The 25,761-nt window shown below is 44.9% G+C and overlaps 1 protein-coding gene across 3 annotated transcripts in view; it reads right to left on the minus strand.

The window, feature by feature from the left end:
- Positions 1–25,761, minus strand: part of ARFIP1 (ARF interacting protein 1) — a 182,014-nt gene that overhangs the window by 87,187 nt on the left and 69,066 nt on the right. For all 3 annotated transcript variants that reach the window (XM_073645296.1, XM_073645300.1, XM_073645306.1), the window contains one exon: positions 9,107–9,215. In XM_073645296.1, the coding sequence (XP_073501397.1) occupies positions 9,107–9,215 (109 nt within the window). The remainder of the gene's footprint in view (positions 1–9,106; positions 9,216–25,761) is intronic.

Below are 25,761 nucleotides of genomic sequence, written 5' to 3' on the forward strand. Positions count from 1 at the left end.
TTTTATTGGTACTTTTAATGCGTGATGCTGGTGAAAAAGTGATATGTCTCCCTTTTTACATGGACACAGTTCGCAAGAAAACACCGACAGCCCCATAGGCTATCATGGGTACATGTTCTATCCGTGAAAGTCAAGGCATGATAACATGATTTGCTAGAGCTGGAATCACCAGCTCTCTACAAAACTCTTGTATGAGCACAACTTGCTTCCATCGCGCCTCTGATGCCAGGTGTACACCTACTGGCTTCAGAAGTGCACTGTACATGACTGGAAGCCATCTTCTGAACTTCTGGTCATGCGCAGTGCTCCTCAGAAGCCGGGAAGCGGACACCCGGATGTCCAGAAGCAGAAGAAACTTGATCTCCGGCTCCTCCGTTGACGTCTAGCTTCTTCCTTATTTCATACGTGCAGTGCGCCTCAGAAGTAGGGAAGTGGACAGTCACATGTCCAGAAGAAGAACAGAAGCTTGATCTCCGGCTTCTCCGCTGATGTCAGACTTCGTTTCCTAATATGTGCAGTGTGCCTCAGAAGCCAGGAAGCGGACACCCACATGTCCAGAAGCAGAGAAGAAGCTTGATCTCAGGCTCCTCCGTTGACGTCTGGCTTCTAACTTGTTTCATACGTGCAGTGCACCTCAGAAGTAGGGAAGTGGACGGCCACATGTACAGAAGCGGAGAAGAAGCTTGATCTCCAGCTCCTCTGTTGACGTCAGGCTTCTTCTTTGTTTCCTAATATATGCAGTGCACCTCAGGTACCAGGAAGCGTACACCTAACTTCAGAGGCACAATGATGTGAATGAAAAGTTGCCAGCATGTGCGAGTTTTGCAGAGAGCTGACGATTACACAGGTTCATGTTATTACACCCACAAGGGCGTGATAACTTGCTGAGTGGGACGGCTAGCAGGGCTGTGGAGTCGGAGTCTGTGTCCATTTTGGTGGAGTTGGATTCGGAGTCCGTATAAAATGGACCGACTCCAACTCCTAAAATATATAATAAATTGGGTACAGTAATTCTATGCAGTTTGGGAGGAATATTTTTTCATAAGAATTTGGGAAAGTTATGAAATGTCCTAATCCTGATCTAAGGGTCTAGACTTTTAGCTGAGATGAATCTGTGCTACAGTAAATTTGTCACTTAAACATGAGCAGAGTATGAGGGAGTCTGTGTCATGGAAATTTAGGAGTCGAATGTTTGGCTTATCGACTCCATAGCCCTGACGGGTAGTCTGGGGAAACAAACGACACTCGACTAGTAAAAACATGATTGGCATATTAAAAAATGGACTTTAGAAAGACTTTTTCTAAAGATTTGTTAAAGTGTCAAACACTATAAAAGAACTGTTAATCTGGGAATTAATATAGGAATAGAGAAATGCTGGTGATTTCGGGGGCATAGGGGACCCGTTAGGTTCACTCTGACGGGAATCTGTCATCAGGTTTTTGCTACCCCATCTGAGATAAGTATGATGTTGGGGGCAGAGACCTCGTTTCCAACGATGTATCACTTACTTACTGGGCTGCTTGCTGCAGTTTTGATGAAATCACTGTTTTATCTGCTGTAGATCAGTTCTCAAAATGCTGAGCTCTGTATAACCTAGCTCCAGCACTGATTGGTAGACTTCTGTGTTCACTGTGCAGAGGCTAATCAGTGGTGGGGCAGGATTAGACAGAGTTCATTAATATGGAGGACTACATGGCAGCAGGTTTACTAGTCCTTAAGTGATAAAATCACTTAGGAGATTTTTGAGACAACAGCAAGCAGCCCAGTTAGTGGCACACCGCTGGAATCAACGTTACAATTCTACAAGTGATAATAAAACTCAAATCTAACTTAAAGGGACTGTCAGCACAGGATGACTGTTCAAACTAAGCCCTGCTGCTGGGTGCTTTATGGCGAGGCCAGTCATCTAAATATACCTTACCACCTGCTTGTTTTCCCTCAATCTCCATCCCCTCTCCTTTGATTGACAGCTCCGGCTTCATAGGGCCAGAGAAGGGTGGAGATAGATGGCAGCCAAGCAGGAGGGAAGGTGTAAATGATTAGCCTCGCCGTGATGCACCGAGCATCTGTAACTTGATTTGAACAGTCATTGTGCTGACAGTACCTATAAAAGGGAGGCAAAATGACTTAAAAACAAAGCACAGTGGACCCTTGGCATGGCAAAGCAGTTCTGTCACATTCCTACCTGTTAACTATCTTTGCCCCCCTCTACCTTGACTAAAAACTCTGGGTTTACAGAAAACAGATGGAAAACAAGTAGTTGGAAGGTACACAAATATTTGACCACGAAAAGATTGCACTGAGCGTCTGTACTTTGTAATTTTGTCAGTTACAGCGGCCGGTCTGTATTCTCAGAGAAGTGACTGAACTCGAATGCTGGCGGGGAGAATAAAGTTCATGCATTTGGCAGCGTGAAGGGGCTGGGCAGCATAATAACACTGTCAACCTGCAGGTTAACCCCTTTCTGATGTGATCAGTAATAGTACGTCTTACTGACCTGGGCCTTGTGGATATGATATTATGCATCACGGGATCGCGGCCTGCACACAAGCGGTGCGAATCGATCGCCGCCGGGTGTCAGCTGATGGTCACAGCATTCCTGGAGCAAGGGGAGGCAATTGCTGCTTACTTATCTCTTCTCCGGCGTTCCGCGCTGTCTGTGCGGGTCCCGGTGGTTGTCATGGTGACGCGATGTCATCATGACAACATCCGGGTCACCCGGCATCAGCAAGTTCGCTAGATCGTGCTCAGTGCATGGTCTAACTTGTGTGCAGGGACTGCAGCCTGCATAGCATAGAGATGCTGCTGCAGCATTTCTATGCTATGCAAGCAATCTGGGTTAAAAAACTGAAAGTCCTATAGTGGGACAAAGTGGAAAAGTAAAAAAAAAAAAAAAGAAAAGTATTCGAAAGTGAATTTTTTTTAAAAAGAAAAATGAAAATAATCCAAAACAAACAATAAAAGTACACATATTTGGTATTGCCAAGTCCAGAACGACCTGACCTATAAAACTGTCCCATTAGTTAACCCCTTTAGTGAACACGGTAAAAAAAAAAAAAAAAGAGAGAAGCAAAACACGATGCTTTATCATACTGCCAACAAAAAATGGAATAAAACGCGATCAAAAAGAGGAACGTAAATAAAAATAAAAAACATCATCTTGTCCAGCAGAAAACAAGCCGCCATACAGCTCCATCAGCCGAAAAATAAAAAGTTATAGCTCTCAGAATAAAAAAAAAAAAAAATCTTTTTCCTATAAAATAGTTTTGTGTAAAAGTGGCAAAACATAAAAAAAACCTATATAAATGTTGTACCGCTGTAAAAGTACTGACCCGGAGATTAAAGCTGACTTATCAATTTTACCACATGCGGAACAGCATTAAAAAAACAAAAAAACAATTCCTGAATTGTTGTTTTTTGTTTATTCTGCCTCCGAAAAATCAGAATAGAAAGCGATCAAAAAGGGTCACCTGCCAAAAAATGGTACCAATAAAAACGTCAACTTGTCCCGCAAAAAACAAGCAATCACATGACTGTCAGCCAAAATATGGAAAAATTATAGCTCTCAAAATATGCCGATGCAAAAACTAGTCTTTGCAAAAAAAAAAAGGGTTTTTTTAGTGTGTGACAGCTGTCAATCATAAAAACCCGATATCAATCTGGTATAACTGTAATTGCATCGACCCAAAGTATAAAGTCGTCTAATCACTTATACTGCACGAGGAACGGCGTAAATAATGAACTCTAGGGTTAGGGTTTTTTCAAAAGTAAAGACAAAAAATTACGATGATATGGCGAATAGTGTTGAGCACAAGTGCTCGGGTATGCATAGAGTATCGCGGGTGCTGGAGTGACATGCTCGAGTCTCCGCCCCTTATGTTTTAAAGCTGTTATACAGCCAAAAACGCCTTGCGGGGATTGCCTGCCATGCACGAGCGATTAAGCATTTTTTGGAGGGGTGTCTAATAACCGTGAAACATGTGGGGCGGGGACTAGAGCATGTCACTCGAGCAGCCGCGATACATGGTGCATACCTGAGTACCCGATGCAAACTTAAGTAGCGAGCACTTGCACTCAAGACTAATGACAACTTATTCAATATGATGACCTATTGTTATCAAACTCTGTCATACCTCTGGGTTCAAAATGTTCACTATACCCCCTGATAAAATCCTTGCGGGGTCTAGTTTCCAAAATGGTGTCACTTGTGGGGGAGCTCCACTGTTTAGGCACATCAGGGGCTCTCCAAATGCAACATGGCGTCTGCTAATTATTCAAGCAAATTTTACATTCAAAAAGTCAAACGGTGCTCCTTCCCTTCCAAACCCTGCCGTGTGTCCAAACAGTGGTTTTCCCCCACATATGGGGTATTGGCGTGCTCAGGAGAAATTGCACAACAAATTTAGTGGTTTATTTTTTCCTGTTACACTTGCGAAAGTAAAAAAAAATTGGGGTCTAAAGTAACATTTTTGTGAAAAAAGTTAAATGTTCATTTTTTTCTTCCACATTCCAAAAATTCCTGTGAAGCACCTGAAGGGTTAATAAACTTCTTGAATGTGGTTTTGAGCACCTTGAGGGGTGCAGTTTCTAGAATGGTGTCACTTTTGGGTATTTTCTGTCATATAGATCCCTCAAGTCACTTCAAATGTGGTGTGGGTCCTAAAAAAAATGGTTTAGTAAATTTTGCTGGAAAAATGAGAAATCGCTGGTTAACTTTTAACTCTTATAACTCCATAACCCCCAAAAAAAATTTGTTCCAAAATTGTGCTGATGTAAAGTAGACATGTGAGAAATGTTATTTATTAACTATTTTGGGTGACATCTCTCTCTGATTTAAGGGCATGGAAATTCAAAGTTTGAAAATTGCAAAATTTACAAAATTTTCGCCAAATTTGCAATTTTTTCACAAATAAATGCAAGTCATATCGAAGAAATTTTACCACTATCATGAAGTACAATATGGTATGAAAAAATCTCAATCAGTGGGATCCGTTGAAGCGTTCCAGAGTTATTAACTCAAAGTGACAGTGGTCAGAATTGTGAAAATTGGCCCGGTCATTAACTTGCAAACCACATTCGGGGGTCAAAGGGGTTAATCGCATTATTTCTGGTGACAGGTTTCCTTTAATGCATTTCTTATACTTTGCTTATATAGAGCCATTAATTCCACAGCGCTTTACAGACATTATCATAGCGGTCCCCATTGTGGCTCACAATCTAGATTCCCTATCAGTATGTCTTTGCGTGAGTTACCTCCAGGCATCCCGGCTTCCTCACACTCCAAAGACATGGAGAATATACAAACTCTTTGAATATGTTGTCCTTGGTGGGACTTGAACCCAGGACACAAGCACTGCAAGGCTACAGTGCTAACCACTGAGCCAATGTGTTACCCTTAAGATGGGTAACAAAATGGAACTTCTTAAAAGACCAAGTTGGGGTAAATTCAGAATTACAAAACATGAACAACAAGTTATCAAGAACGAGAATGAAAACTTCCAGAGCTGCTTCATTATATATTACAAAAATTGATTCTGACTTTGAGTTTACTAATAATGTGATAATAACTGTGCTCTCATTTTTTTTCCATGATGCACCCATCAGGCAGATAATTCTAATGTGTCATGATATCAACAAATTCAATTACAAGGGCATACAGTAGCTGGAGGCATGGAACAAAGACAAAACAAAAGGAGATCTTATATTGACAAATATAGTCTACGGATAGGATTATTTTTTTTACCTAAATGTATTAACAATATAAAAGCTTTGAATAAAGAAAGCAGCAAATGCAGAACAATCTGTGGAACTACTGTATATTAATATTCTGATGAAATCTAGAAGCAATGAATGATAGGATTAAAAGAAGTTTTCCTTGCAAATGAAAAGTTCTCTACAAAGTAATTTACTAATTTTGTTGGCCCAGATGCCCCCATTATTTTCTAGAAGTTGGATATTAGCTCCTAACAGTACGCTTTCTTTGCCTTTCTTGGGGAGAAATGGGATGACCTTTTCTCTGGCCCCCGGGCAGATACAAGACGTTGCAGAGCTTGCAATGAAAGATTACGTAGTGCAGGACGTACTCTGTGGACGGAGTTCGCTCGCAATGTGCCCCAGTCCCACAGAAGAGGACAGCAGCCAGTGTGTCTCCCTGTGCGACGTATAGACAGCAGCCTCGGTGGCTCCTGTGCGACGTATATAGACAGCAGCCTCGGTGTCTCCCTGTGCGACGTATAGACAGCAGCCTCGGTGGCTCCTGTGCGACGTATATAGACAGCAGCCTCGGTGTCTCCCTGTGCGACGTATATAGACAGCAGCCTCGGTGTCTCCCTGTGCGACGTATAGACAGCAGCCTCGGTGTCTCCTGTGCGACGTATAGACAGCAGCCTCGGTGTCTCCTGTGCGACGTATAGACAGCAGCCTCGGTGTCTCCTGTGCGACGTATAGACAGCAGCCTCGGTGTCTCCTGTGCGACGTATAGACAGCAGCCTCGGTGTCTCCTGTGCGACGTATAGACAGCAGCCTCGGTGTCTCCTGTGCGACGTATAGACAGCAGCCTCGGTGTCTCCTGTGCGACGTATAGACAGCAGCCTCGGTGTCTCCTGTGCGACGTATAGACAGCAGCCTCGGTGTCTCCTGTGCGACGTATAGACAGCAGCCTCGGTGTCTCCTGTGCGACGTATAGACAGCAGCCTCGGTGTCTCCTGTGCGACGTATAGACAGCAGCCTCGGTGTCTCCTGTGCGACGTATAGACAGCAGCCTCGGTGTCTCCTGTGCGACGTATAGACAGCAGCCTCGGTGTCTCCTGTGCAACGTATAGACAGCAGCCTCGGTGTCTCCTGTGCGACGTATAGACAGCAGCCTCGGTGTCTCCTGTGCGACGTATAGACAGCAGCCTCGGTGTCTCCTGTGCGACGTATAGACAGCAGCCTCGGTGTCTCCTGTGCGACGTATAGACAGCAGCCTCGGTGTCTCCTGTGCGACGTATAGACAGCAGCCTCGGTGTCTCCTGTGCGACGTATAGACAGCAGCCTCGGTGTCTCCTGTGCGACGTATAGACAGCAGCCTCGGTGTCTCCTGTGCGACGTATAGACAGCAGCCTCGGTGTCTCCTGTGCGACGTATAGACAGCAGCCTCGGTGTCTCCTGTGCGACGTATAGACAGCAGCCTCGGTGTCTCCTGTGCGACGTATAGACAGCAGCCTCGGTGTCTCCTGTGCGACGTATAGACAGCAGCCTCGGTGTCTCCTGTGCGACGTATAGACAGCAGCCTCGGTGTCTCCTGTGCGACGTATAGACAGCAGCCTCGGTGTCTCCTGTGCGACGTATAGACAGCAGCCTCGGTGTCTCCTGTGCGACGTATAGACAGCAGCCTCGGTGTCTCCTGTGCGACGTATAGACAGCAGCCTCGGTGTCTCCTGTGCGACGTATAGACAGCAGCCTCGGTGTCTCCTGTGCGACGTATAGACAGCAGCCTCGGTGTCTCCTGTGCGATGTATAGACAGCAGCCTCGGTGTCTCCTGTGCGATGTATAGACAGCAGCCTCGGTGTCTCCTGTGCGATGTATAGACAGCAGCCTCGGTGTCTCCTGTGCAATGTATAGACAGCAGCCTCGGTGTCTCCTGTGCGATGTATAGACAGCAGCCTCGGTGTCTCCTGTGCGATGTATAGACAGCAGCCTCGGTGTCTCCTGTGCGATGTATAGTCAGCAGCCTCGGTGTCTCCTGTGCGATGTATAGACAGCAGCCTCGGTGTCTCCTGTGCGATGTATAGACAGCAGCCTCGGTGTCTCCTGTGCGATGTATAGACAGCAGCCTCGGTGTCTCCTGTGCGATGTATAGACAGCAGCCTCGGTGTCTCCTGTGCGATGTATAGACAGCAGCCTCGGTGTCTCCTGTGCGATGTATAGACAGCAGCCTCGGTGTCTCCTGTGCGATGTATAGACAGCAGCCTCGGTGTCTCCTGTGCGATGTATAGACAGCAGCCTCGGTGTCTCCTGTGCGATGTATAGACAGCAGCCTCGGTGTCTCCTGTGCGATGTATAGACAGCAGCCTCGGTGTCTCCTGTGCGATGTATAGACAGCAGCCTCGGTGTCTCCTGTGCGATGTATAGACAGCAGCCTCGGTGTCTCCTGTGCGATGTATAGACAGCAGCCTCGGTGTCTCCTGTGCGATGTATAGACAGCAGCCTCGGTGTCTCCTGTGCGATGTATAGACAGCAGCCTCGGTGTCTCCTGTGCGATGTATAGACAGCAGCCTCGGTGTCTCCTGTGCGATGTATAGACAGCAGCCTCGGTGTCTCCTGTGCGATGTATAGACAGCAGCCTCGGTGTCTCCTGTGCGATGTATAGACAGCAGCCTCGGTGTCTCCTGTGCGATGTATAGACAGCAGCCTCGGTGTCTCCTGTGCGATGTATAGACAGCAGCCTCGGTGTCTCCTGTGCGATGTATAGACAGCAGCCTCGGTGTCTCCTGTGCGATGTATAGTCAGCAGCCTCGGTGTCTCCTGTGCGATGTATAGACAGCAGCCTCGGTGTCTCCTGTGCGATGTATAGACAGCAGCCTCGGTGTCTCTTGTGTGGTTATTACTGTAGAGCTCCCACTGCTTGAGGTCTATAAATGTAATGTGAGCAGTGATTGATTTCTCACTGTAACTAGACATGCAGTGTAACATACATCTGTGCTCGGTACGACTTACTGCTGCAAATTCTTAACAAAACTTATTATCGCAAGGAGTCACCTATGCTCCAGACTGATATAAACCTGGAAAAGCAGTTACGAGTAGCATCATCTATACCACCTAACATCACAGCGGCACCAAAGAGAAGCAGCTCCAGCCATCATGTTAGGTGTAAGTTAATTAAATATTTGACCAAATATAGAAAGATAATTTTCAAGTTGATCATTTTGTACAGCCCCCAAAGGATGGTATAAATATCCAAATGACTCTTGGCAGAAAAAAGGTTCCCCGCCCCTACCTCAAAGATTGTTTTTACAATATTTTGAATTCACTGGGAAACCTCCTGTAGGCTGTAGCATTCATTCTGAAGTCAATCAGCATTAACAGTATACTTTTTGCATAAGTTTTGCTCCAAAAACGCTTACCTTGAAAGGGCCCAGATTCTACAAATCCTTCCTGAGGGCTATCAAAGCCATGAGAAGTCATGTGTGTCTCTGAAAGGCCAAGTCCCACTGGCACTGACCGCTTTAGATCCTTCAAAACAGAACAAAAAAATTAAAAAGTCTTACAACCAATATAAAGCACATTACATATTTTTCTGAAGGGTTTACCGATTCTGTATTTAGATTAGACTATGTGTCCTGTAAATATATCCTTCAGGCTCTGTTCATACCTCAATATTGATAAACACTGAAGGTATATCTCGGGGATATTCCCTAACATATGCAACTGTGTAGTGACACAAGTTGGCCACTAAGCAGAACTGTAAAAAAAAAAACAAGAAAAACCCTGTGAATTATGCTTTTTTTTTTTTTTCATCTGCCAATTATATAATAAGGCTATGTGCACATAGTGTCTTGTCCAGATTCCACATGAAAAAGCGCAGCAATGTCAAAGTGACATTGCTGTGCACATGTTCAGTCTAATATCTAGTCTTAACAACTTCAGGGTTCATAATCAATCTCTACAGCAATCATTAACTTGAGTGAACTACCTCCATTCTAGTAATTTCTGCAATGAGTCAGCTAGAATGGAGTCGCTCTATGAAGGACCTCTTTATAGGTACTACTGTGTGCACACAAACACTGCATATTACACTCACACACAATTGGTCCACACTCTTGCAGAGTGAAGGACCTTTGGTCACATGACAATGTCAGCATCACCACAGGTTCTTATACTCATTGCAACCTTAGAAACTACATTGATAATGCTGGACTGGCATCAGTGCAGTTTCTAGCTTGTAAAGACTGAGGGCACTTTTAAGGATACGGGTACTAGGCAATTGCCTAGTTGCCACCTCTACTTTCCCCCACACTAGCACACTGGAAGTATATACTGGAATAGGGGTTGCTCAGATAAGCATATATTTGATCATTATGCTGTCCATGTGAAAAATAGCAGCATGCACCTAACCCTGGTCGGTCTAGTAGACTAGTCCAGTGAATGACCAGCCAACTACGTGAATGAGCACACAGAGCCAAGCACATCTGCAGCACATGTACGCAACTGACCAGTTTTAAAAACAGTTTTCTTGGAACCGGACTTAGGCATCACATAGGCAACTGTATGGACGGTCACTGTGATGCGTGGCTTTCGTTCTGGCCAAATGAGAATGGCAGTGCAAATGGATTCACTGTTCATGTGATGTGCTTAACCACCTTTTCAGCCCACTATAACCGTGTTCCTCATCTCCAGTCCTCACAACGCACCAAAAGATCATATGTTCAGGATTTCCTTAGTGTTGCACAGGTAATGGAATTATCATTTGTGCAATAATAAAGAAATTGTGGACACAGGATCTGTTACACAGCACTTCGCCATTGTGCCCATCTAAAGAGATGGACAGTACCGGGAATCTGCACAGACTACATTTGCACTCCATTTGTCTCATTGTAGTGAATAGCTTTATCAGGTCATGTCATATTCACATTTTTCACAGATTTAGAAGTAAGCCCCAGAGAGATGTCATCACTATCCTGGTGAATGCAGTGTGGACCCACCTAACTGCTGCCATATTTCCCGAGCCCACCATACATACATACATACATACATACATGATAGATGTCCGGAAAGGGCAAATTATTGAGCCAGTACAACAAAAATATAAATTTCAGGAATGCCCAGGGACAGGAGACACAGTCGTCACTTTCTGACAATCCCAAAGATGGACAAGTGGGTGGGAATTAAGGCATGAGACGATGTGGCCAGCTACAGAGGGGAGATGGGGCAGAAGGGAGGCGTGGGCTAAGTAATAGGAGCTCAATCTTGATAACATTACAAACAGGGTAGTACAGTAGAGGAGGTGCTGCAGCAGAGCACTGAAAGTACAGGGGGAAGGAAGATGCTGGTCCAGTTCTCTTTACACAGTGTACTAGAGGGAGACGTGACAACATTATTATTATTCTGGATGCACTGTGCTGATTGGTGCTGTACTGACGAGGATGTCAGAGGCCCCAGGATCGCTGCTCTGTCTCTGTTCCAATGCTGGAATGAAGGTTACAGAGCAGTGCAGGAGCAGAGTCTCTATCACCAAAGAGGGTGCAGTGGATGGGCAGGGGGGATTGCTGGAAACAGGCAGGGTGGTGCTAGCCCTGGCTGTGAAAACATTGTAAAGATTCATAGGTTTGGTTGGAAAAAAAGCTGGGACGTTGCCTAATCAGGAAGAGGAGCATGTAAACTAAGTGGGTGCACAAAAGTGAAAACTCATAGGAAGGGAAGGTAAAAAAATTATGGGAGGTGTTTTATACAATACAACATTGATCAGTTTAAAAAAAACATAGTTCTGCTGTTCGACAACCCCTTTACGATTTAGAAAAATAAAATGATAGGAAATGTTTCAGACCTATTGTAAAGTGATTTCAGTTTTTATAGAAATGCACTGAAAACAAAACATGTTGTTGTAAATATGCACATAGCTGTGATATGCAGATCATGTATCTGTTCAGCCACATTTACAATCTATGAGAGTATGGTCCATATTCTCATATCTATGCCCTAGTTTTATGCATTTGACGTTCAACCTGAAAATTAAGAAAGGTTTGCAAAACAACACTTTTTTTTGCAAATGTGTCTCATATAATTCAGGTGGTTTGAATCAACCTTTGCTTATAAAGTGGTGTCAGATTTAGGCCACGTTCAGTTTTTTACCTCAGTATTTATAAGACAAAACCAGGAGAGGAACAATCAGAGGAAAAGAATAATAGAAACACGTCACCACTTCTGGATTTATCACCCACTGCTGGTTTTAGCTACAAATACTGAGGTAAAATACTGACCAAATACTGAACGTGTGCACGAGGCCTTAGGGGGTCAAAGAAATGTAAAACGTGCATATAAATTCTTTATGGAAATTAACTGTAGTCAAAGATCACTTGTCACATTGTGATCATCTCACATGGCTATGGCACATCAGATTTTCATATGATGCACTGCAGCTTACTACAGCTATCAGCCAGGCAATCCGGCAAATGTGAACACAGCCCAAAACTAGGATATACATTATTCACATTTGTTTAACGAAAGTGTATATTCAGCATTTTTTCATCAGATTAACCCCAACAAAAGTTGTAAAATTAGACACCTACTTATTAATCTATAATATCTATACTACTGTATGGGAGGAAGTTAAATAAAAGGGAAACAATTCAGCACAATCGCTTGGTCACAAAAGAAAGGTTTCACCTTCACTAAAACATGAAATCTGTAACGTCCTCTGTTTGGTCAAAGATCGTGCAGATATACTAATATGAAGATATAACCTTTGTGTATTTATGTATATTTACACATCTCATTTATACAGTTGGGAAAATAAGTATTTGATACACTGCCAATTTTGCAAGTTTTCCCACCTACAAAGAATGGAGAGGTCTGTAATTTTTATCATAGTGTAAGATGGCCGCCATACAGGTCCTTGAGGAGAGATATGCATTATCGAGGTTGGTAGCTTCGGTGATGTAAACCCGGGAAAGCATACTCCAGCGCGTATAGTGCTGACAGGGTTAATAGGGCGTATCAGGTCCGGGGTTTTACGAGCAGTCATGAGAAATAGGTGGGAATGGCTGCTCACATAATCCCACCCGGGTGGGGGGGGGGGGTGTTTGGTAAATAAAATGGAGACCAAGTGTCTCATTCAGTGTCTGTGGCTGGAGATGTGAGGATCTCCAGTGTGTTGGTCTGTGCTAAGGACTTGAGAACTGGACACTGACCTGAGCGGGCAAACCCGCAATATTGTATGAACATTTTACTTTGTGTTTCCACTTTGCGCTGGAAAAGGCTGTTTTTTGTTTTGCTTTTTGAACAGTTTACGCTGTCTTCATAAACCAACCTGGATATTCTAATGAAAATGCTTCCTGTGTCTACCTCAACCGCTGCTGAGTGAGTACAAACCCTACAGTAGGTACACTTCAACTGTGATAGACAGAATGTAAAAATAAAAAACAGAAAAATCGCATTGTATGATTTTTAAATGATTAAATTGCATTTTATTGCATGAAGTATTTGATCACCTACCAACCAGCAAGAATTTTGGCACTCACAGACATGTTAGTTTTTCTTTAAGAAACCCTAATACTCTGCACTCAATACCTGTATTAATTGCACCTGTTTGAACTTGTTACCTCCACCATGGCCAAGACCAGAGAGCTGTCTAAGGACACCAGGGACAAAATTGTAGACCTGCACAAGGCTGGGATGGGCTATAGAACAATAAGCAAGCAACTTGATGAGAAGACAACTGTTGACACAATTATTAGAAAATTGAAGAAACACAAGATGACTGTCAATCTTCCTCGGTCTAGGGCTCCATGCAAGATCTCGCCTTGTGGGGTAAAGAGGATTCTGAGAAAGGTCAGGAATGAGCCCACAACTACAAAGGAGGACCTGGTCAATGACCTGAAGAGAGCTGGGATCGCTGTCTCAAACATTACCGTTAGTAACACACTACGCTGTCATGAATTAAAATCCTACAGGGCACGCAAGATTCCCCTGTTCACACCAGCACATGTCCAGGCCCGTTTGAAGTTCACCAATGACCATCTGGATGATCCAGAGGAGGCATGGGAGAAGGTCATGTGGTCAGAATGAGAACAAAATAGAACTTTTTGGTATTAATTTCACTCGCCGTGCTTGGAGGAAGAAGGAGGATGAGTACAACCCCAAGAACACAGTCTCAACCGTGCAGCATGGTGGGGGAAACATCATACTTTGGGGGTGCTTTTCTGACAAGGGGACAGGACAACTGCACTGAAGTAAAGGGAGGAAGGATGGGGTCGTGTATGGAGAGATTTTGGCCCACAACCTCATTCCCTCAGTAAGAGCATTGAAGATGGGACAATGACTCAAAAAACACACAGTCAGGGCAATTATGGAGTAGCTCCATAAGAAGCCTTTCAAGGTCCTGGAGTGGCCTAGCCAGTTTCCAGACCTGAAGCCAACAGAAAATCTTTGGAGGGAGCTGAAACTCAATGTTGCCCAGCGACAGCCCCGAAACCTGGAGAAGATCTGTATGGAGGAGGGGGCTAAAATCCCTGGTGCACTGAGTGAAAACTTGGTCAATAACTACAGGAAACATCTGACCTCTGTAATTGCAAACAAAGGTTTCTGTACCAAATATTAAGTTCTGTTTTTCTATTGTATCAAATACATATTTCATGCAATAAAATGCAAATTATTTAAAAATCATACAATGTGGTTTTCCAGATTTTTTTATGATTCTGTCTCACAGTTGCAGTCTACCCACGATAAAAATTACAGACCTCTCCATTCTTTGCAGGTGGGAAAACTTGCAAAATCAGCAGGGTATTAAATACTTATTTTCCCCATTGTATATGTCATATTTTTTTTTGTATAGATATTTTCTTATTCCGTTTTCAAATACCCTTTAGGTAAAAAAAAAACCTCCAGTAATATACTAATGCTTGAAAACCAGTTTTGACAAAGGAGCATTGACAAAACATTTACACAATTTGGTCCAATACTTGAAAACGTCTGTCATATGAAGTAATTTATAACATGCACTTCAGTCTACTAGAGCTGACTATTTAAGTCCTCACCGGCTCCTAACTAAATGAAGGAGCATTAAAGTGTCATGAAATGTCATTTCCCACACTATTCTGGAAGGTTTAAGATGCACGGATCTTTAAGACAAGTAACAGTATAAAATACAAAGCAGTCTAATGGATATCCTTCTGCAAATATCTAGACACAACAATGCAAATTATTCACTGCTGTAGTCTTTTGTGCTATTTTCCCAAGAAAAAGCATCAGATGTCATCAAAATGTGGTGCAGCAGGGTTACAAGAAGTGCCACCTTACATCTGTGCATACATAGAGCCCGACAGACAGGCCTTCAACAATTTAGTTGCCATTTGTGAATATAGAACCAAAGTACTGCACACACAATGTAGCCATCATGAGTAGTGTTGAGCGATACCTTCCGATATCGGGAAATATCGGATTGGATCGGACCGATACCCAAAAAATTTCGGATATCGCCGATTCTGATACCGGAAACCAATGCAAGTCAATGGGACACAAATATCGGAATGAAAATAAACCATTTATTTCCTTGTAGGTTAATTCTACATGAAGGAAAACAACTAAGAATAATGTAGAATGTATTGGGGGAGGTGGAGGAGACATTAAAGGCTAGAGGTTTAGCCCTATCAAATGGAATAGCAGGAATTAATTTTTTTTTTTTAAAGACGTTTGGAGTTACAAAGATATTGACTATGTTAAGCTTTTTTATATTTGGTCAGATATTTATGTTTCACTACTTCCATGCTCTTCACCTTCTTTTTTACTTCTCCGACACTTTCTACTTCATCATCCTCAGCAGCAGCATCTTTTTCATCAACTTCTTCACCTTATTCATCTTCTTCTTCACCTTCTTCCTATTCCTTTTTTTTACATTCTTCATATTCTTCTTATTCAACTAATATTCTTCATATTCTACTACTTCATCTTCATCATATTCTTATTTTTAACAGGCATTCCTGTAGTTGTTATCCCTAAAAGTTTGAAGATTACACCTTCCATTCTGCCTGTCACAAAAGATTTACAACAGGATTTGTCCGCGTTCAGTTTGGCCTGTAGCAGCAGGGATTTTTAGTCAGGGTCGTCGTCTTCTTCGGGGTGGTCTTCAGGGTCGTCATCTTCAGGGTCGTCGTCAGGGAGATCCAGAGTGATTACCAAAAACCATTTCAAAAAGCTTGAACTTGGAAATGTAGCAGAAGAAACAAGAAGGCTGAGGAACTGCCGAGAACCAGCTGACGGTACTGCAACCCGGATGGATAGCAGAAGGTACAAGAGCCAATGGAACTACAGAGGACCAGCTGATGGTAATGGAACTCAGATAGGCAGCAGAAGGTACACATGGAAAAAAAAAGTTGCAAGGCCGCAAGCCGGCCGGAGTTACCGAAACCCACAGTCCTACAGGGGGTGCTTGTCCTATTGGCACTATGGAACCAGCCTTCATTGCCAGATCCCGCAGCCCACATAGGAGTCACCTAAACTGCAGGCACCATAGAGTCGGCTAACCCGACCGCAACACGACAGGACAAAGTATTGGAGGCAAAGTGACGTTGACACTACCCGGAACCAGGCTGGGCAGGAGGGAGTACCCGTGCCAAAGACACTGCTGGGAAACAGCTGGCGGTGCTGGAACCCAGGGTAAATACTAAAAACAGAGAGGAGCTAGAGGCCTAATTGGAGCAAATTTAAAATCAGTAGTAGTGTGAATGTGGACAGAGCAGGAGAAATTGCCGGGCACACAGCAGGGGAACAGCTGACGTTACTGAACCCCAATAACACTGGAGCAAGTGTTGACTGTGCAGACGGCACGTCTGAGCAGCAACTGGCGGTGTTGGAGCCCAGGGTAAACAGATCAGGCGGTAGAAACATGAACACAACAGGAGACCTGGATACTGTTGCCAACCAATTATTCATGCGAGATCCAGGCCTTGTTCATTTTCAGAAAAGTAAGCCAGTCAACGTTATCGGAGGATAGTCGGATGCGACGGTCTGTTAGTACACCACCTGCGGCACTAAAGACGTGTTCCGATAATACACTAGCAGCAGGGCGAGCCAGCACCTCCAATGCATACTGGCTAAGCTCTGGCCATGTATCAAGCTTAGAGACCCAAAACTTGAAGTGGGAAGAGCCATCTGGGACTACACTGACAGGGCAAGACATGTAGTCTGTCACCACCTGACGGAAACGTTGCCTCCTGCTGACTGGAGCCGTCTGTGATGGTGTAGACATTTGTGGCGGTGGGGACACAAAACTTTGCCACATTTGGGCCATACTGGTCTTGCCTTGTGCTGAGGCGCTGCTTCTGCTCCCTCTTTGTGCAGAGCTTCCTCCACTGCCTCGACGCACTGAGCAGCTTTGTAAAGCACTAGCAGCACTGCTCTCGGCTGGAATGGAGAACATGATGGAATGTACCAGTGCGTCTTGGTACTCCCGCATTTTACGCTCCCGGTTCAACGGTGTTATGAGGCTTTGTAAGTTGTCCTGGTAGCAAGGATCTAGGAGGGTGGACACCCAATAATCAGCAGTGTTGAGAATGTGGGCGATGCGGCGGTCGTTTCTCAGGCACTGCAGCATGAAATCAACCATGTGCTGCAGACTGCCAACTGGCCAAGAAACGCTGTCCCCTGCTTGAGGCGTGATCTCTGCCTGCTCTGCATCACCCAACCCTCGCTCTAGATATTGACTACTAGAGCATTGTGTACCTCCCTCCTCTGGACAGATGTCTTCCTCCTCACAAAGTGTCCCCTGCCTAGGCCTTTGAGGAACCACGTTGCGCAGACTGTACAGAAGCAGATGGCATTTGTGACTCCTCATCCTACACCTCTTCCAAAACCTCCTCCCTTAGTGCTTGCAGTGTTTTTTCAAGCAGGCAGATAAGGGGAATAGTCATGCTGACTAGTGCATAGTCTGCATCCGCGTGGAATAATCGAAGGCACGCAAAACGTGGCAGATGTCCTTCATAGAGGCCCACTCAGTGGTGGTGAAGTGTGAACGGCGCGCAGTGGGACTTGTTTGCGCCTGCTGCAGCTGGTACTCCATTACTGCTGCTGCTGCTCACACAACCTCTCCAACATATGTAACGTTGAATTCCACCTGGTGGGTAGGTCACATATGATGCGATGTTCCGGAAGGCGTAATCGGCGCTGCAGAGCTGCAATGCGCGATCTTGCGATGCTGGAACGCCGCAAGTGAGCGCACTCTATGCGGACCTTGTGCAGCAGTGCATCAAGATCCGGATAGTCCCTCAAAAAACTCTGCACGACCAAGTTGAGCACATGTGCCAGACATGGGATGTGAGTGAGGTTGCCTAGGCCGAGAGCTGCCACCAGATTTCGGCCATTGTCACACACTACCATGCCTGGCTGGAGATTCGCTGGCACAAACCACACGTTGCGCTGCTGCTTGATGGCATTCCAGAGCTCCTGCGCTGTGTGGCTTCGATTCCCCAAATAAATTAATTTCAATACGGCCTGTTGACGTTTGGCCACGGCTGTGCTCATATCGGTCGTAACAGGTAACCGTTCACGGGTCGATGTGGAGGTAGACCGTGACGGCTCCTGCAGCGCTGATTCAGAGGAACTGGAGTATGAAGAGGAGTCAATGTGTACAGAATGGATTCCCGCAATCCCTGGAGTTGGCAGAACATGTACAGCGCCACTCTCAAGATCTGTACCCGGCTCCACAACATTTACCCAATGGGCAGCGAGGGAAAGGTATCGTCCCTGTCCATGCTTACTGGTCCACGCATCAGTGGTCAGGTGGACCTTGCTACTGACGGCGTTTTGTAGCGCATGTTTCATTTTTCCCTCCACATGCTGTTGCAGGACAGGGACGGCTTGCCTGCTGAAATAAAAGCGGCTGGGCACGTTGTATTGTGGGACTGCCAAGGCCATCAAGTAGCAGAAGGTGTCAGTCTCCACCAGCCTGAATGATAGCATTTAAAATTTCAAGGGCCAGTAGTTTTGCAATGCCAGCATTCAGAGCCTGTGCTCGGGGGTGGTTTGCCGAGTATGTGCGCCTTTTCTCCCATGCCTGTGCTAACGATGGCTGTAGACTGGCCTGGGAGTGTGAGGATGGCAGGGAAAGTGGTGCTGTGAGTGGAATTACACTGTGTCTTTGTACAACAGTGCCAGAGGTTCTTGGCGTTCCATGGCGATCCTGTGAGGAAGCTGAACCAGCTGTGTGTGAGCTGGAGGAAGAGGCTACAACACGAGCTGAAGAGGTGGTAGGTGGCGCTGTAGGTTGGCCTAGGTCTTCAGTGTGTCTTTGTAACTCCACCACGTGCTTGGTCCACACGTTTCTTCCACATATTTGTGGTATTGAGGTTGCTGACACTTTTCCCTCTTTTCACTTTCTGATTACACAGCTTGCATTTGACAAAGCAAATGTCATCTGCAACTGTGTCAAAAAAGGACCAGGCACTGCAAGTCTTGGGAGCGCCCGTTTTGGGTTTTGGAAGAGGCATGCTCCTAATGGGTGCCGAAGTGGAGGCTACAGGCAACCAAGTCTGCCCCCTCCCTCTCCCTCCTTTTTGGGCCGTTCGGGGAATCTCTTCCTCAGAGCTGCTCCCACCACCTTCCTGTCCCTCATGCCATGATGGGTCAAGGACCTCATCATCTACACCACCCTCTTCAAACAACTGCTTCTCCTGGGTAGTCTCGACAGCACAGTACGCACCAGAAAGTGGCACCTGAGTCTCATCATCAGATGCGTACTGAGGTGTGCTGACCATAGGCACTGGCCCACCCGCCTCTCCAGATTCAGAGAGACAAAGCGGTTGCGCATCACTGCATACTACCTCTTCTTTAAATTCTCGAATTCTGCTTGGCTGGCCCCCTCTTTCCAAGCCAAGAGATTCAGAGAACAGAAGTAGAGATGGCTCCTGTCCAGGGCTCTCTGACTGCCTGGGCAATTTGGCAGGTGGTGAAGAGACAGATGGGTGCTCTTCAGTGCTCAGGACCTGAGAGGATCTGGAAGTAATTGAAGTCGATGCGTTAGCTGCCATCCATCCGACAACTGCTTCAATTTGGTCCTCCCGCAACAGTAGGGTATGGCGAGCTCCTACAAAGCTGCGCATAAAAGACTGTTCCCTGGTAAAACTGGGGGATGCTGAGTCACTGGTGCCCGCAGAAGGCACAGAATCCCCAAGTCCTCTCCCTGCAGGCACAGAATCCCTAAGTCCTCTCCCTGCAGAAACTCCACGCCCACGACCACATGCCTTACTCCCTGCCTTCTTCATCTTGGTAGACTGATAAAGATAGGCAGAAAAGTACTAAGGGCTTAGTGTGCTTATTCCTGAACAGCTAACAGGTATAAGAAACACTAATTTTATAAAGTGTGGACTAGACTTTAATATGAGCTAATGTGGCCTACACAACTGTAAAGTGGAGTGTTTGGTGAACTTTATTTACGTTTTTTTTATCACAAAAAGACACTGGATGTGCCCAAAGATGTAAAACCGATAGCTACAAAAAGTTTGTGATACTATTACAATGCAGGAAGGTAACCTACAATGCAATTAATGAGGCTACAAAAAATAGGCTAATACTAATCTGTCTGGGGCTGCAGGGCACAATGCTGCAGAAAGGCTCCTCTAACTACTCCTATATAGTGTGTTTGGAAGCAATGTAGCTGGATACGGATGGAACCACCACACTAATAGGAGAAATCAGGAAAAATGAGCAGCACTAATGCAAAAAAGAACAATGTATGAGGAAGTGACGCACGCTGAGCGGACTACAACCGGACGTGGCTGCAGCACACACCACACACACACACACAGAGACCTCGCAGACAGCCGTGAACAGTGCAGAGAACTGTGCACTAGCGCTGCAAGGCAAAAAAGAAAGCTTTATAAAGTAGCCTGGGTAAAGCACAATAAAGCAAAATCGGTAGCTAAAACTGTCCCTGAGAACAGCAGCGTCCTGTCCCTAACTGAATTCACAGCAGAGTGAACCCAAAATGGCGGCGGCGGCTTTTATAGTGCATCATGACATCATTTCAGCAGCCAATCACAGCCATGCCATTAGTTAACATCCCTAACAGGATGTGCCCACACTTCTTAGGATCCTCATTGGCTGAATAAAATCAAACTGGCTCATTGCATTATGGGAACTTCCGATTCCGGTATTCGATATTCTAAAAGTATCGGAACTCCGATACCGCGAATATCGGTGGATACCCGCTATTTCAGTATCGGAATGCCCAACATTAATCATGAGTGAAAATGTGTTCCTTCGGTTGACAGCTTGACTTCACATATAATATATATTTTATTATACTAATCATGTTAGCCAATTAGTTAATTATTTTCCCTTTTTTTTTTTTTTTTTTTTTTTTTTTATTATAAAGCACCGCCCCAGCTTTTGATTTTTTTTTCAACGCTGGAGTGGTGCTTCTAATCTAAGGACCCTCACTATAGTCTTATACGTTGCCAGCGTCTTCACCTTTGTCGGCACCATCCTGTGACAGTAACTTCTGACTGACCGGAAGTCAGAGGTAACAGTCACAAGCTCTCAATGCAAGTCTATAAGAGCCAGAACGAGACTCTCAGAGACTTGCATTGAAAAGTGACCTCTGGCTCGCTTCAGCAAACACTGGAGAGATTCAGCAGTCAGAGACCGACAAGGAGCCGTGGCAATAGAAGGTGAAGTTGGCAGCAGTTAAGTATGAGAGTAGGGGCAGGGACCTAAGGTTAGAAGCACCACTCCAGTGTTTGTCTTATATTTTACCACTGGAGTGGTGCTTAAAATGTGAAGCTTAGAAGAGTGAATCTAGGTACATTTCAGGTGTGTTTTTTTCCTGCAAAAAATACTGTGTTAGGGCTTGTAAACACGACAACCACTTTCTAGAGGTAGAGCCGCCGAGTTTTTCTATGCCAAGCGGCTCCAGGAAAATGGTCTTTTTCCTTAAGCGGCTTCACCGGAAGCTTTCTTGTTTTTATTTGGGGGCTCTACTGCCTTTTCCCTTTAATTTCAATTAAAGCGACGAGTGGCTTCATAGCACAAGCCGCCCCAAGAATGAACATGCTGCTACTTTTAAGGGTTCAGAAACTTTGAAGCGGTTAAGTGCTTAAAGGGAACCTAAGAGATGCATGATCTCAGCCAGGTTTTTACAACTCTGAAACGCTGTAGAGTTTCAGTGAAAAACGTACCTTTTAAAGTCGCTGGTGACAAGCCACATGGGAGACTAGTTGGAAAGGTGTGTGCCCGGTGGCATCTCCACATCCGCTCTCCTTGATGGGTCTCTCCCTATACGCACATGCAGCGAGAGACTGGCCAATCCAGTTAGCAGGAGGGGAGAAGCCGCCGGAAACCTGCCTGTTCGACTAATCTTTCATGTGCCTCAGTCTCCGGTGACTTTTAAAATAAGTTTTTCTCTGAAATGCTGCAACATTTAAGAGCCAAATATACCTGGCTGAGATGATACAGCCAGTGCCTGATACATGTGGTCCTTATTTTTAAACCTTAAACTCCTTTGTTCTCTTGTTGTTTAGCATATTACACCTGTATGAATGAACCCTTGCTGTGTTAAAAGGGTACTCCAGGGAGATTAAAAAAAAAAAATTGTACTGTCCTTGCTCTCAAACGATAAGGTTATGTGCCCACGTAACAGATTTGATGCAGAGCGCTTTTGCCTCTCTCTGGCAGAAAAAAAACACATGCAGATTTACAAGCGTTTTTTTTTGACAGAGTGAAGCGTTTTCGCATGCGTTTTTTCAAGCACTTTTCCAAGCGATTTTGAGCGTCACTTGGAAAAGTGCTTGACAAGTTGGTCACACAATATAAATCCATGCAACCGGCATGGATTTATATTGTGTGACCAACTTAGATGCTTTAAATGCTGCATCTATAGTATATAAAAAAAAAAGTTAGAAATAAAAAAAAAAAACCTGTACACTCACCTCTCCGGTCTCCTCCCGGTGGCGATTCTCTCTCTTTGGCATCCCACGGTATGTACTGGCAGGACCTGCGGTGACGTCATTTAGTCAGCTGATGGTCACGCGACCATCACCTGGCCGCTGACGTCAGCGGTTGCGTGACCATCAGCTGACTAAAAGACGTCAACGCAGGTCCTGCAAGTACACTGCGGGACGCCAAGGAGAGAGGACGAGGCCGGAAGGAGACAGGAAAGGTGAATATACAGGTTTTTTTTATTTTTAGCTTTTTTATTTCTTTTTTTCACCGTGTGGTAGCTGGGATGAAGAAGCGTTGTAATCGCATCATGTGCACAGCACATCCGAATTCACATGGCTTTGCATGGCAGACGGTTTTACAAGCGTTTACGCGGTCGTAAAAACGCTACAAAAACGCTACGTGGGCACATAGCCTAAAGATGAGATGCCCAAAGCACTTCTATTATCTGTATAACACTTGTAATTCCATGTGACAGGAGCTGCTCCTCAGTACTCTAACCTCCCACCTGGGACAACACATCACAGAGGAGTATGCAGCTCCACGCTGTAACAGCCAGCCTGAGAAGAGGGGGTGTGGCCATGCCCCCTGTTCTCGACAGAGAAACAGCTATGATCAGGAAACTGGCAGATAACAGCATGGAGCTGCACACTGCTGTAATGTCCCAGACGGAGAGGTGAGCAATGTGGAGCAGCTCTCGTCACACCAGCCCCCTGATAATGTCTCCCTGTCTGCAATCCGAGGTGAGGGCGCCTAGCCTACTCCCCTCCCGGCTTCTAGTAGCAGCCAGCCCCATGATAATGTCTCCTTCACTGCAGTTACTAGCAGTTACCTGCAGGGTTACTAGCAGGGAGAAGGCCACACCCCCTCACCTTGGAGTGCAGACAGTGAGACATTATCAGTGGGGTGGTTTGACAGCAGCTGCTCCTCACTACTCACCCCTCAGTCTGGGACATAACAGCATGGAGCTGCACACTGCTGTAATCAACCAGTCTCCTGATAATAGCTGTTTCTCTGCAGAGAACAAAGGGCGTGGTCACACCCCTCTTCTCAGGCTGGCTGTTATTCAGGGAGGGGGAGGCTGAACACTGGTGTGATGTAATGCTCCAGATGGAGGGGGAGGGGGGTAGCAGTGAGGAGAAGCTCCTGTCACACAAAATTACAAGTGTTATAAAGATAATTAAAGTGCACTGGGCATCTTATCTTTAGGCCACGGCCCCACTATCAGTGTTTTTTCTCTGGAGTGGGAGGCAAAACCAGGAGTGGGTGATAAATGCAGAATTGGTGACTTGTTTCTTTTATATCTTTTCTCTGATCGTTCCTCACCAGGTTTTGGCTCCCACTCATGAGAAAAAATACTGACCAAATACTGATCGTGAAGCCGTGGCCTTATAGTGTATGTGGGCAGGGACAGCACAAATTTAATCTCCCCAGAGCACCCTTTAAGCTTAGTGCAGGCCTGAGCGGGTGCTACAACATTTGCCCCTTGGTGGTCTTTGAACCCCTATCAGGCACTGCCTTCTTAAGACCAGAACTAGGCTGTAATATAGTTAATCAGTTGTCGCAGAAGTATTTTCATCTGAGACATTTATGGCATTTTTACAAGATATAGAATAAATCTTTAATGGCTACAGACAAGGGATGCCTACATATCTAGTTATCTGGGGTTCTTTAATACCTACTTTTGCACTCAAAAGAAAAGAAGGCCGTGCAAATATCTCTTTCCCAACATAGGTTATAGGAGCTGTGAAATGCGCAGGTGTTTTCTGTTACTCCTACAAACTACAATGAAGAGAGAACCATACATACACACGTATGGCCGCCTGCCTTGCAAAATGCCGAACAAAAAGCAAAGGATCACCATTCTTTATATAGGCAGGTCTCAGACAAAGAACCCTATAATATATATGGTTGACATACCATAAATGTCTGAAAAGGAAATATTCCCTTAATTTTTATTTAAGCCCTTCAATGACAAGCATTCTGGAAATACAAGCCCTTGAACCAGATAATATACACCTCTGGATAAAATACACAAAAATGTAATACTGTGTTAATGAAACACTAGTAGTATTATACATTGTTACATTCCCTAGAATAAAACCCCACAAAACAAAGGTAATATAAAAAAATGATTCAGGGATCTAATAAAAATACTAGTACAAGGAGAATAAATTTCCCTACCAGACAGAAAACTGGCTTTCCACATGCCTGAAAAAACAGATTGATAAGATATGGGGGAGCAGGGTAGGGTAATGTAGCCTGCAGCCCTCAGATATGATGACAGGTCCCAGCTATTGCATCACTGCCAACCTGTCTGCACCCATTTAGCAGCAGCCACTCCCTGGGACCTATAAAAAATAAAGCTGCTGCCACACTGGCATTATAATAAACCTCACTAGTGAGGAGGATATATTCGGAGTTGGATTTTGCTCCTCTGTGACTGACAGTAAGCCATTTATGCACTGAAGTGAAATCTGAGTGTTTAATTATGCGATCTGGAGTCTGAAAGTCTGAAAGGAGAAGTAGTGGCGAGGTGCACAAACAGGATTAGTGGGTGTTACATGGGATCTAAATCTCCCAGGATAGGTTTACACCATGGTGGGATACATGTCATCTCAGGCTACACCACTAAATCCATTGTAATCAGAAAATGGAATTAAATCAACAATACCTGAACACCATACGTAACAATTTATATAAAATAGCAGCGGTCTTTCTGCAGAAAACGCTAGCTATTGGAGAAGTAGCAACCAGATTACATCAACTGTTCACATATTCTTGTGTGTACATGTCAGGTTCTGCTGTGCAAATATGAAGACAGATAAGTGGAATGAAGCTAAGAACATAGCAGAAAAGGCAGGACCAGGCTGTCCAAGGCCATTTTACAATGGTACACTGCAGAAGTGCAATGGTCAGTACAGTGTATAACCAGCCGACAGAACATTTCCAAGGGCGATTTTACCTTGACAGCCAGAAAATGAAGTTTAAAAATAGGATCAATTCTCCTAAGCAGTCTATATGGCCATGCAGGTCATCGGAAACTTAACTGATTCCCAGATAGCTGAGGACTTATTTCAGAGAAATCCGCATTTTTCTTAAATGTAAATAGCTATACAGAACTCTGGGCCGG

This window comes from Phyllobates terribilis, unplaced genomic scaffold, assembly GCF_046119375.1.
Source record: "Phyllobates terribilis strain yellow unplaced genomic scaffold, ASM4611937v1 Scaffold_1__5_contigs__length_1240528914, whole genome shotgun sequence".
Classification (NCBI taxonomy): domain Eukaryota; kingdom Metazoa; phylum Chordata; class Amphibia; order Anura; family Dendrobatidae; genus Phyllobates; species Phyllobates terribilis.